Genomic DNA, 13,342 nt, shown 5'->3' with positions numbered 1-13,342 from the left:
TGTTTCCTTGAAGCCATTCACTATCCTCAGTTCACAAAACCTTCAAGTTTTGAGTCACCTGCAAATCTTCCGTTTTGACATTTTCATGGAAGTCTTGACAGTGTTCTGGAAATATCTGACGATGGAGGGTATCGCGCATACACACCCATCTGTAGATATGCAGAGTTATAGAGCATGAGATTGTAGAATCCCGACAGTGCAGAAGGAGGCCATTCAGCCCACCAAACCTGCACCAACAACAATCCCACCCAGGCCCTATCCTCGTAACCCACATATTTACCCTGCTAATCCCCCTGACACTGTGGCCATGTTAAAATTGATCCTAAAAACCTAATCTGAACATCTTTGGACTGTGGGAGGGAGCCCACGCAGACATATGGAGAATATGCAAGCTCCACACTGACTGACCCAAGCAAGGAATTGAACATGGGTCCCTGGCACTGTGAGGAAGCAGTGCTAACCACTGTGCTGCCTGAAGATATTTGACACAATTAAGTTGTATGAGGAATGTGTGTAAAGTGTTATATATCCATGTCCCAAAATGCTTCATATGCATTCAGTAGGATGGCCATCACTGAATCCCCCACTATGAAAATCCTGGAGGTTACTTTTCACCGGAAACTGAACTAGCCAAGAGCAAGTCAGAGGCTAGGAATCCTGTGGTGAGTAACTCACCTCTGGCCTCCCTGAAGCCTGTCCATCAACAAAGCGCAAGCCAGGGCTGTCATAGAATATTCTCCATTAGCCTGGATCAGTACAACTCGAGACATCACCTTCCAAACCCATGATCACTATCACCTAGGACAAGGGCAGCAGATGCATGGGAAAACAATATTTTTTAAAACTAGCACAAAAGAAAGTTGTTTGCGATTGTTGGAGGAGAGGCCAAGCATCTCAGGTCCAGGATATTGTTGCAGGTGTTAGGACCAACACCTTCAACTATTTCAACGACCATCCCTCCTTCATATATTCTGGTCATATATTCTGTTAAGACTTCCAATCTTGTGTCACACCAGCAGCAAATCAGGTCAGAAAACACAGATGGACAAAAGGATCAGCAACATTCTGGGAATCCATTGTCCCAATCCAAATCAATGACTGGGAGTTAAGCACAGAGGGTGAAACATCTTTATAGACTGGGGAAAAAATGAAAACAAAAACCCAATTGATAAAGGCAGTCTTCAGTTCACTAGAGACTTCGGGCTGAGTACAACATTGCCTTAGTGCTGCGCCTAATGTGTTGGTCATCGTTCTGCAGGAGTAGCCTGTTCCTCCATCTCTATACTGAGCTAGTTTTCATGGACAGCACTGTGATGCTGGTCCCATGGATCCTCCTGTATCACTGAGTCAGATCAGTATGAGCCTGGGAATGGGGAATACAGGGATCTCCTTGGCCCTGGTACTCTGTCCAGCAGTTTCTGGACAGGACTCATGCAGCCCCACTACAAAGGTCCAAAGTTTGACTGGGGTTGGAGTATGAGGTGAGGCCAGAGGGGTAGGGTGGCCTGACAAAGACGAAGGGGAAGAAATGTGAAAGGAGGGCTCACAATGGCAAGCAAAGGGGACGGGTAGTGGATGAGGATGATGCACAACAGAAAGCAAAGGGAAGACCAAAGGGAAGGAAGCAGTACCTTGACAAGGCCAAATGCAAAGCTCACAAACGAGGGGATCAAAGTGAAACCACATTGTTTACCGTAAGGGGATGCAGAAAGATTCCAGATATGATGGGTAGAGATCCAAATGTCTTACAAGTGTTGGGCTTTGCCAGGGTGGGGACAGTGAACAGATCTTGACTTGTCCCTCTAGGTTGCTGACATTCTGCTCAGTCTAGCAAGGACAAATGTGCTGGACTGGGATTGAAATACAGCTCCAGGATCTTCAAATCTGCAGGCCGACAGCAGGCAGTTGTCAACCTGCCCTCGAGGGGAAAACACGCCTGTGCAGAATTTAATGAGCTTCCAAGCACACATCGTAGCACAGGATTGCACCGTCCCAACCAATAGGAAATGTACAACCAGAGCTGCTAGCCACTGCACTCCAGTCTTGAAATGGGAGAATTCCGTCCTTTGTTCTCAAGGAAGTTACATCCCTTAGGGTAGGGCAGCACAGTAGCTGGCACTGCTGCTTCACAGCTCCAGGGACCTGGGTTCGATTCCCAGCTTGGGTCAGTGTATGGAGTTTAAACATTCTCCTTGTGTCTGCATGGATTTCCGCTGGGTGCTCTGGTTTCCTCCCACAGTCCAAAGATGTGTGTTAGGTTGATTGGCTATGCTAAAATTGCCCCTTAATGCCCTGAGATGTGTAGGTTAGAAGGTAAATACGTAGGGATAAGGCCTAGATGGGATTGTGGTTGGTGCAGACTCAATGGGTCAAATGGCCTCTTTTGCATTGCAGGATTTCTATGATCTGACTTGGCCAATGGCTAGGAGCAGGAGGGTGAGGTAGGTATGGAGATCAGGAAGGTAAAAGTCATGGAGTCACAGGCCTTGCAATTCTCCAACAGGTTCTTGCAGTCAGTATGAACCAAAGCAGGAGCTGCAGAGTGACTGAGGGAACTAAGCATCTTGTTAGAGGAATCCATTCAAACAGAGTTCATAGGAATACATTAGTAGGTAACAATATAGTCAGGGGGATTGACACTGTTCTCTGCAGTTGAGCAGGAGACTTGAAAGTCACGTTGCCTACTTGGTGCCAGGGTTCTGGACATCTGCTCTGGACTAAGGAACTTGCAATGGGAAGATTATCCAGTTGTTGTGATGGGACATCAGTACCAATGCCATAGCCATGCTTTGACAGCATGAGCAGCTAGAGATTAGAGCAGATCAAAATATCTGGGTTATTACCCAAGCTGTGAGCAAATTGGGGTAGGGTAAATAAGATCAGAATTCTTCAGCTCTAGGGATGCAGCTCAGTTGTGGCCTTGGGTAACTGTGTAGCGTTTGCCTATTCTCCCCACATCTGCTTGAGTTTCCTCTCAATCAAGATGTGCAGGTTAGGTGAATTAGCCATGGTAAATGTTTCCCAGTTATGGGGATAGATAGGCAAGATTATAGACTCATTGGGTTGAATGGATTGTATGATTAAAATGTGTGGGAGAAATGAGTGTTTGATTCATGGGGCACTAGCACCAGTACCCCTAGGGCAGTGTAGTGGAGGTGTAACTTGTTCTAGCAAGTTATGTAATTAGGGCAGTAGAGTGCTTAGTTCCCAAGTGAGGAAGGATATGGTAAACAATAAAGGAAATGATAATCAGTACAATTCATAAAAAGGCAGATGAATTAATAGCACAAATGCTAGTAAACATATGATCTATTGCCATAATTGATCAAGGATGTTCTATATTTAGGGACTATAGGCCAAAAAAAAGGAAAAAAGTCAAGGTTTTAGCAAAAAGATGAAATCAGTATGAGAGAGTGGATCTTAGATCAGAAGATCCAGATGTAGAATCAGTTTGGGTGGAGCTGAGAAACAGCAAAGAGTATGAAACATTGTGAGTTGTTTGAGCCAGTTGTGGTGATGTAGGAATGGCATAAATCAGGAAATTAGAGGTATACTCAACAAGGGTAATGTATTGTCAGCTTGCAACAGAGGCCCTTTGGCCCATCATGTCTGCACTGGCCATCAAGCATCCATCTGTTCTAGTCCCATTTACCAACACCTGGTCCACAGTCTTATGTTTCACTTGCTCCTCAAAACATTGTGTTAAGGATAGCTGCTGCCTCTACCGCATGGAAATTGTGTTTAACGAATCAAGCCACACTTCCAAATGACTGCTAACTTGATCCCAAACAATTCTGGAAGCTTGAAAACACAAATTAAACTGACTGATCTATGCTGGCTGGGCTTATTCTTACAACTTTTTTTGAACAACTTTCAGTTATTGGGTATTTCAATCTAAATATAGACACTGAGTAAACATAACTAAACTGGTGCTGTGGAGGATGAACTCCTGGCAAGTATACAAGATATTTTTCCTATAACAGTATATTGAGGAACCAACCAGGAGAACAGACTATTTTAGATATAGTATTGTGCAAAAGAGGTGGCTAATAATCACTTTCCAGAGATTACAAACTAATGAATATTACATCAAGTTTGAAAGTGATATTTTAAATTCAAAACTAAGATCTTAAATCTAAATGAAGGAAACCACAACATACAAAAGGCAAATTGGCAGTGGTAAATTTAAAGTGCATTAATAGGTATGATGGACAGGCAACATCTAATTTAAAGAATTAAAACAGTTCACAAAATTTACATTGTGGTACAAAAGGTGATCCAACAAATTACCAGAGAGGAGGGTCGACAAACAACAAATAGCAAAAATTGAAAAGCTTTTGTAGGTACTTCAAAAGGAAAAGAGATTAGCAAAGAAAAAAAAATGTGGGAGCAGTATAGGCAGAGACAGGAGAATTTATGGGGAATGACTGTCTTCATGGAAGACACAAAAATCCTCAGGAATAAGAGTCAGTGAGAAGGAACTTAAAATGGAGTTTTTAGAAAAATTAATGGTAATTCCTTAGACTTGATGATCTACATCCAAGAATATTGAAAAAAGTGTCTGAGATAGTGAAAACATTAGTGGTTATTTTTTAAATTTCTATAGATCCTAAGAGTTCCTAAATTGGGATGTAGCAAATATAACCCCACTATTTAATAGTGAGAGAAAATGGGGAACTACAGATCTGTTGCCTGAAGCCATTATAGGTTGTAGCATTTTCTTGCCAAAGGATGCATTAGTTATCCTGGAGTGGCAGCATGCCATCTCCTTGAATCCTCAGCAAAAAGGATGCTGGTTGGCAGCCTCTATACAACATAGAGATTGTTGTACAACAAATATGGGTTTTGGACACCAAATTGAAATAAACTCAAAGGATTGCAGGAAAATCTAGTGTTGAGCTGTCAGAATACCTTTGTCCAGATGTTGCAGCTGAAAGCAGCCTTAAAATGAACTTTCTGGGATGCATTCCCCCTCCACAGTAATGGTCTTGGCATCACCAAGCTTTAATCCTGCATGCAAACAGATGAGAGGCTCTTTTTGCTGTCAGTAACTCCAGACTGTCCTTGATTGACAATATACTCCACTGGAAGTTTTCCATATTATTCAGTATTAGGTGCAAAGGGTCTTCAGCTTGCATTAACCATTGTTAATGCAAGTTGACTTCAAACATTGATATTCCTGGGAATTTTTTTATTCTATCCTATTGCAAAAACCAATGGTTGAAATTAGTTTTTGGGGAAGACATTCCCCAATATAAATCTTAAACATCAAGATAAATTGTAAGGTTCCATAGACATAGGTTGTCTATTGAATCAGCATTCATGTTGTACTTCTGTGATTCAGACTAGTGCCCAACTCAGCACTAGAAAGTTGAATATTTTCTGCCTTTAAATACAAAAATGAAAAGTGGAGTTCTGATAAAAGGCCTCAACTAGAAGTATTTCTCTCCACTGATACTGCCAGACTCAGTCTTTGTAGTTCTTAAAAAGAGAAAGATCATTTGGCTGGACTGAGGAAAATCAATTATCCACTAGATGGCAGCAATACTTTGTCTGTTGACACCCTTTTTTTTTACACACACAAGACTAAAGGACTGCCCCATCTTCAGGTGTAACCAGACATCCCCAGAAAAACACTTTCAGTTCCAAGTAAATGTGGATGGGAATGACGTTTAATTGCATCTTATTTCTGGCTTTACTGCCAGACATTAAAACAAACCATTTACAGAAAAATTAGCAACATACTAATTAAAACTGATCAAAGATTTACAAGTTAAAACTAGCATTTACAGCATTGGAAGTATTAAATTTGTACTTAAATATTTCACAAATATTATTTTCCAACTTCAGTGAAGTGGCTTTCATATGGCACTGCTTTACAAAGTATTGCCATTGACTCCTGATCTCAGTACATGATTGAATAAGGCTATCAACAATATATTACACAGAAACCACTTTACATAAAGACATGCATTGTTTGCAACTGAACATTTTCTCTCCACATTAGAAGTCAGGGCTGTTGCATAACATTTTAGAGTACTTACATTACCATTGCCCAATATTCTGGGGGCAAAGAGGGGAAGAAATTAATTCAGATGGGCAAAACATCATTTCAGGATAATTCTAAGCGTTGTAACCAGTGCTAAATTTGGCTTCACATTTTCAGGGTGGTGGATGGAGAAAAGCAGCAATGGAATTCTAATGTCTGATTATCCCACCCCAAGTACAGGAAATACCAGTGTGGATATGTTACAAGACTTCAGGTAAAAGACTTGGCTGTGTTGTACTTTGAATAGTTTGTCAAAATTCACTACCTAGCCTTTTGAATGAAGTCACTTGCATCATGTGCTAGAAATGATTGGTGTCTAAGGAGATGGAGAAATTTCCACCAAATGAAGCAATGCCATAGCCAAGGGCCTGCCAATATATTAAACATTTTGTGCTATATAAATTTTATGAAATTCATAATACAAATGCTATGGCAAGGCAAATCACAGGCAGCAGCAGCAGGGATCTTGTTAGTATCAGGCCAGAGGCATCAGCAGTCAATGTCTCATAGTAATCTTCCCAGTCTGGATCTAGAATGTAAAAATAATGAGATGTCACTTGTTTAACATGCAAGGATTGGAGAGAATAAAGTATCTCTGCATAGGTTCAGGTCAATTGGAAACATTTATAACTAATAGGTCAATGGTGCCAGACAATATTTCCTAGTGTTGCATTTTCATGTAAATTATCAGGCTAATGAGGTTTCCAACAGTTAAACTATGTGACAGAATAGAAAATAGCAGCCATCAAGCAAGTCTGGACAGGAAATGAGGAAGGAACCATTGAACAGTAGGAAGTACTTCTGAAACTATGCATATCAAATATTCTTGGGGAAGGGGCAGTGAATTTAGATCCATTCATTGATGGGTGTCATGGTTTATTTGCAAACTAAAACTTGAGATAAAAGCAAGTTGTGATGCTGGAATTTGAAACCAAAAGAGAAAACACTGGAAAATCTCAGACCCAGCAACATCTGTAAAGAGATAAAAAGAGCCAATTGAGTCCAGATTTTTGTCAAAGCTGATACACAGGGCTTTGACAAAGGGTCATTTGGGATCAAATGATCAGCTCCTTTCTCTTCTTACATATGCTGTCAGACCTGATAAGATTTTCCAGCATTCTTTTGGTTTCTCAATTTAGGATTTTTAATCAAAAAAAATCACTGCATAAAATAAAGAGCAAAATACTGCAGATGCTAAAAATTGAAAATTTTGGTAAAAGGTCTGGCAGCATCCTCCATTTCAATGAAATGTCACTGGCCCAAAGTGTTAACTCTGCAGATGCTGTGAGACTCACTATTTCAAGCATTTTCTATTTCTTCCTCCCCCGCCCCAATTAATGGCTCACTTTTCAAATACTGTCTGGCTTTCCCTTTCAAGTCATCAACTTAAACAAACAGTCTTGACTCCCCTAATGACAAGTTATAAGCTAACTTTTCTCAATTGGTCTTCAGCCTTTGACATAAACCACACTACCTTCTCCCATTGTCCAGCTGGATTGGACTGTTCTCATCTGTATAGACAATAGAACCAGCTGTAACCAGGGAATCACTTCCTATGGCATTTCTTCCCATTTACACAACTACCAAGCTCCTTCAGAACCTATCCTTGCCCCCTCCATATTGTTCCTTGGAAGATGTCCCATATGTGGGACAAGCAGGTCCTACATATGGACTGCAGCTTTACCAACACCTCTGCTTTGATTTGTCATACAAGTGACATAAAAAAATGGATGAACTGTCCAAGGGAAGCTATTGTCTTCAATCCCTGTCACAAACTGTTCCCTAGCCACCTCAACTCCATCCTTCTTGTGTTTTCTGTATCCCTCTTTCATGTGCTTTTTCCCTTCCAGGCTTAAAGCTTGTTGTTGATTTCCTGAGTAGCTTTCCATCTTCTACTGGATGAAGTCAGCCAAACATCTTGTACACATACTCAGTCCAAGCCCCATTTATCCATCATGCCTGTGCTTGCTGACTTGTATTTTGTGTACAGCACAGTCCAAGATATTCTTGATCTTCTCTGATGGTCAACCCATCATTGTGGCACACAGGCCTTCAGTTGCCTGGATCTCAAGCTCTGGAATTCCCACACTGTTCCTCAAATCAACTTTTGGTCATCTGTCCTAATGTGTCTGGCATCAAAACTATTTCCCCCAATCTTCTAGGAAGTCCTGGTAGTCACCCAATAACCTTTACCAGGGCTCATACTCCCATGATACTCTCCCTGGGAGATTTAATCAAATTCTATAGAAATGAAGCTGTAGTTCAGAACAGCAACTCATGTCACAGATGGATTAACAAACCATTTGATAGTTGGCCTCAAGCTAACCAGTTTCAATATGATCAACTGACTTCAGTCATCTCAAATGAGCAGAGAAAAAGGGTGTGGCAGATAGAAATCCTGATGATGCTCCATTGCTCACCACTATCTAGTGGCACTTGCTTGAATACATGAACAAGATCCAATTTGCTTCCAATGAACTTTCAATATAAATATTGCTGAGATTCACAAAGAATGGTCCTTGTGGAATGATACAAGGACTCCTGGAAAGTTTGTATAACTAGAGAAGAGATTAAAAGTCAATAGAGTAACAGTCAACTACATATGACAACTTCAAGTAGTAATTAAAACAGGAGAGCAAAACATTAAAGTAGAGAGACAGGTTAAAGTTTTATCCTAAATAAGCCTAGCTGCTCTACAAGGTGAGCAGACAATCAGGGTAATTAAAGGGCCTACTTAAACTAGGGATTAGAGGGACACTTGGGATTTTCCAGTACCTGGGAGTGCAGGTATATATAGATGTAAATGGTAGATTGCATAAATGTAGAGATTAGTCAAGCACATAGCAAAAGCACTAGGGGAAGTGAGCAGACTATGTTCTTGTGTCAACAAGATGCTATGCCATATTAAATTTAGCAGTGAGTCAGATTTAGTCATAGCCTAAGTGTGCATGAACATATTAATGATTAAAAGTTTAGATTTAGACAAGGCATATTTGAATGAGACTGTCTTTTGTTCACTGGGCAAACCAGTTAATGGGCACAATAATGGATCAGTGGGAGGTGGCTGCACTAGGCTATGGGTTGATCAGTGTCAAAGGATAAGTCTGACCACTGCTGTGGCATTCTCCAAGTAGTTGGACCTGCCCATACTATCTGTCCAAATGTAGACACGTTTATGCAGAAGAACACTTGACCAGGCAGTGGTCTGCACATGACATTCTAGAGGTCTACAGAGAAAAAGGATGATGGATCCCAAACAGACTTTCAAAACAGCACCAAAATGTAGTTTGGCTGGTGGTGAGAGAAAGCCCCTGTCAGATCCTTCCTCAAAGCTGAGTCTCACCTCATCTGCATGTTGCCCTTGAAGTGACAGTAGTGGAGAAGGGATTATTGTTCACCTTATGGAATGTGTCTTTGCAGAGTAGGTTGGGAGAGAAGAGTAGTTTGAGATTGATCCCAAGCAGCTCCATGACAGGACTGTGCTCTGTGGCACAGAAGCAGTGGTTAGCACTGTTGCTTCACAGCTCCAGGGACCTGGATTCAATTCCCAACTTGGATCACTGGAGTTTCAACATTCTCATGTCTGTGTGGGTTTCCTCCCAGTCCAAAGATGTGTGGGTTAGGTTGATTGGCCATGCTAAAAAAGGTCCCTTAGTAGCCTGAGATGCTTAGGTTAGAGATTAGCAGGTAAATTAGGGATTTGGGGGTAGGGCTTGGGTGGAATTGTGGTTGGTGCAGACTCAATGGGTCAGATGGCCTCTTTCTGCCCTGTAGGAATTCTATGGGCTGTTCCCAGGGACGCAGAGAGAAACATTTGTTAGCGAAAGATCTTCAACTCAGTGAAAGATGCTCTTTGGTCTGCCCAAAACTTCTTATCAGTCTTCCAGTGCAAGAGTCTATCCTTGAATGAGTGTTGCAAACTGGCACATTCCAAAGCTTGTGATTGCATGCTGAAGGATGCAGTAAAGCTTGGGGCAGCTACTAGGAGGTACAATGGGGGAAGGGTGCTGTCAACGCCTTACAGCCAGTGAACCAAGGGAGCTGAATGACCCACTGAATACATGTCCTTCTGCTGTTGAAGATTCTAAGCCACTTACTGCTTAAACTTGCACAGAACAATTGCCATTTGAAAGAATGGAAGGAAAGCTAGCATCTATGGACTTATACCTCAGTGGAAAAATTCCTTCAGAATTAAAAAAGGAGAAAATATTGATAGAAGAAAAAAGTGAATACAACTTGCTGGCACCTATTATTTAGAGTTTGGACTTGTGCAAATAGGAATTCAGACAAAGTGCTGGATGCACTTTTTATGCAGGTGGTGGCATGGTGATACTATCACTGGGATGACGGAGGCCCAAGTTTGAATCCCATCATGGGATATGGTGAAACCAAGTTTTTTTTTTAGGGCAGCAGTGATTGGTGCTGCTGGCTGAGTGCTAGGGACTTTGATTTGACCTTGAGGCCAAGGCCTCAATGAATCCAACAAACAAGTTGAAATCAGGACAAAGTAAAAAAAAAAGGCAGCTCCCCAAAAGCAAGGGGAGCAGCCCAAACAAAAAAGTACAAAGGAAAAACTTGAAAACATCAAATTAAAATGTGATTTTAGGGTCAATAATGCACCCCAACCCCTGCAGTGCACAACTGGCACAAAAAAGGTGTCAACTGCACCTGTGGACACCATATGCTCCCTCTCCAGACACCTGGCTGTGAACATAGCCATGGTAGAGGGGCAGACAGTCAAGATGGACAGCCCCCTCAATTGCCTGCTGCCTGGACCTGTAAATGGCACATTTTGTCAGGCCCAGGAGCAGGCTCATGAGGTTGTCTTCCTGACACTCCCCTCTCCACACTAGGTGTTCTTAGATCAGGAGTGTGGGACTGAAGTGCAAACAGAATATTAACAAAGGTTCTTCAGAAAAACAGAAACCCAAGACACGATACATAGGCATGGTCCAGACTCCACAAGGCCACAGAAGGGGCAAGCTTCAGAGCCCGTGAACCCTACTGTTGTAGTAAAGTGCTGCATGTATCACCCTCCTCCAATTACAAATCGGGGACCTGGGGTGGAGATCCCTCTGTAAAGGAACCTCCACTGCCTGGCAGCAACAAGGCCCACCAAGGTGTATCTGGGCGACAGGCGAGGATGCAATAGTGGAAGGTGTGCAGCAGCCACCTGTACAGTGGACATTTCCATGAGACAGCTCATGCTATGGGGCACCTGACCTGAGGAGGTGGACTGAGGCTTTGGGCCAATGTGGAAATTGCATCCAAGCTTGGGCAGAATCCCACCACACGCTTGTGCTGCCGCAAGACTGCATGCACTTGAGGCTGAGCACGACCATCTTAAGGTCTTGGATGGCTTTGGCGCCAGATGGCCATGCCCACAAACCAGCATGTCAGAGGAGTTTGCATGTTAGCCCTATGTCTGCATGGGTTTCTTCCTATTCCCCAAAAATCAGAATCCCATAGTGCAGAAGGCCAGTCAGCCTATTGAGTCTGCACCAACTCTGACAAAACAGGTGAGGTGGATTGGTCTTGCTAAATTACTCTTTAGTGTCCAAAGATGTGTGGGTAAGGTGGATTAGTCATGGTAAAAATGTGCAGGATTAGGAGGATAGCGCAGACTGGAGGGCCTGGATGGTTTTTTTTGGAGAGAGTCAATGCAGACTAATGGACCATGTGGCCTCCTACTGATATGAGGTATTTGCTGCACCCATACAAGTTCCACCACCCTAGGCTTCATTAGACTAATTTTCACTTACCACAGTCCTCAACCTTCCCAAATGCTTCAATGCAGTGTAGACTCCCATAGCTACACATACACCACGTGCAACTCTTTAGAACCCACTGGCCATCTTTAAATTTGCCACAGTCTCTGCCAAAGATATGACAAACAATTTAGTCTAATTAGCACAACACTACATAAAATAAGAAAAGAACATGAGAAATATCTTCTTACTTAAGGCGCTCATCCAGCTCACAGTATCGCCCAATAAAGTGAATTGGGCAAGCACAGAAACTGCCCAGAATGCACGTTCCACCATTCCTGCAGCAATTCCTATCCAGCGTCCTGCCTGGAGACCAAGAACACGTTAATTCAAAACTTTGACTATAAAAGCAGCAAGCTAGAATCAAGGCCAGTAGGTTAGTTATACAATATATAGACTATGCTGTGAAGCCATAACCACTTAGATTATGTGCTGTACGTCAACGTTGGATTACGCAGAGAAACTATGTTGGAGAATAAATCCTGAGTCAGCAGCATTTAAAGTGTAACAAGTGCAGCTCTTTATTAGAAATAAGGACCATGGCACTTCATTAACACCATCCATACATAAATGAGTAATACACTCGAAAAAGTCACTGGCTGGGCAAATCAGGAAGTTAAAGAGATCCATTGCACTAGTACACTCCCTATACATATTCTGCTAAAATTAGTATAGCAACATTCAAAATCTAGGTAAAGAAACCAAAACGTTTTGAATGTTACAAGAGTTAATAAGAAATGAGGTTTGAAAGCTGAGAATTCGGCTTTTATTTCTAGGTAAGGCTGTTTACTATTTGATTTTGGAAAGACAATACAGTTTTACTGGAACATTAAATTTAGACACTAAATGTTGACAATTTACCGGTTACTAAACAGAAACCCGAGTTATAACAAACATACAACTTACTCTCTGTCAAGCCAACGAAGCGAATGATGTTGGCAGTCTCGGAAGAATTCGGTTCTTGATATTCGCCGTTGAGTTTCTTAAATTCAGTTAGAGATTTGGGGCTTTTGCCGAGTGGTTTGTGAAAAGTGGATTTTACCATCTGTCGCTCACAACTCCGGTCATCTCCACAATCTGAAACAGACAGTACAGAATGTGGTCGGCGGAGATGGACTCTAGTCCATATAGTAAATTGATTAGCAGACAAGGGTCACTTACCATCCCCAAAACCGGCAGCCTGGAAGAGGAAGAACACAAGAAGATACCTGCAAAAAGCAGGAGCAAGATTACTAACTCAAATCCAACCACGGTTAAAGTTTTATTGTCGTTCGAAAAAGATACAAACTTACCGGATAACTGCTGAAAATGTCATTATTTCACATTAAACAACAGTCAATCACACAACAGCTTGTTTCAGATTTTTGAATGTGGAATCTGGAGGACAATGATCTGACCCAAGCACCAGACAGTCACCAACACAAACCCCATTAACCATTACCAGGTCATTCTCACCTCCACCTTCCCAACAGTGCACCTTAAATACCAACTTCTGCATCCAATTAAGAATACAATTCATATTCGA

At 42.0% G+C, this 13,342-nt stretch overlaps 1 protein-coding gene across 1 annotated transcript; it reads right to left on the bottom strand.

The window, feature by feature from the left end:
• Positions 1-6,462: 6,462 nt before the first annotated feature.
• LOC145343440 (cryptic protein-like) lies at positions 6,463-13,132 on the bottom strand. The gene is made up of 6 exons (XM_080189676.1): positions 13,110-13,132; positions 12,979-13,025; positions 12,724-12,894; positions 12,009-12,123; positions 11,812-11,924; positions 6,463-6,578 (listed from the first exon to the last, which is right to left on the bottom strand). Exons 1-6 carry the CDS (start codon positions 13,130-13,132, stop codon positions 6,463-6,465), a joined length of 585 nt encoding a protein of 194 aa, XP_080045802.1.
• Between the last annotated feature and the right edge of the window lie 210 nt (positions 13,133-13,342).

Source organism: Carcharhinus amblyrhynchos, chromosome 5 (assembly GCF_965287045.1).
Source record: "Carcharhinus amblyrhynchos chromosome 5, sCarAmb.v2.hapA, whole genome shotgun sequence".
Taxonomy (NCBI): Eukaryota; Metazoa; Chordata; class Chondrichthyes; order Carcharhiniformes; family Carcharhinidae; genus Carcharhinus; species Carcharhinus amblyrhynchos.
Note: the sequence above shows the minus strand (reverse complement) of the source record. Positions and strands in the feature narration are given on the sequence as shown.

Bases quoted from the DNA above. Each gene is read 5' to 3' on its own strand.
- LOC145343440 (XM_080189676.1), bottom strand. From the start codon at position 13,132: ATGACATTTTCAGCAGTTATCCG. The intron at 13,026-13,109 runs GTAAGTTTGTAT...TGCTTTTTGCAG, and splicing joins ACATTTTCAGCAGTTATCCG to GTATCTTCTTGTGTTCTTCC. The intron at 6,579-11,811 runs GTAAGTGAAAAT...TTTACATTCTAG, and splicing joins TGGGAAGGTTGAGGACTGTG to ATCCAGACTGGGAAGATTAC.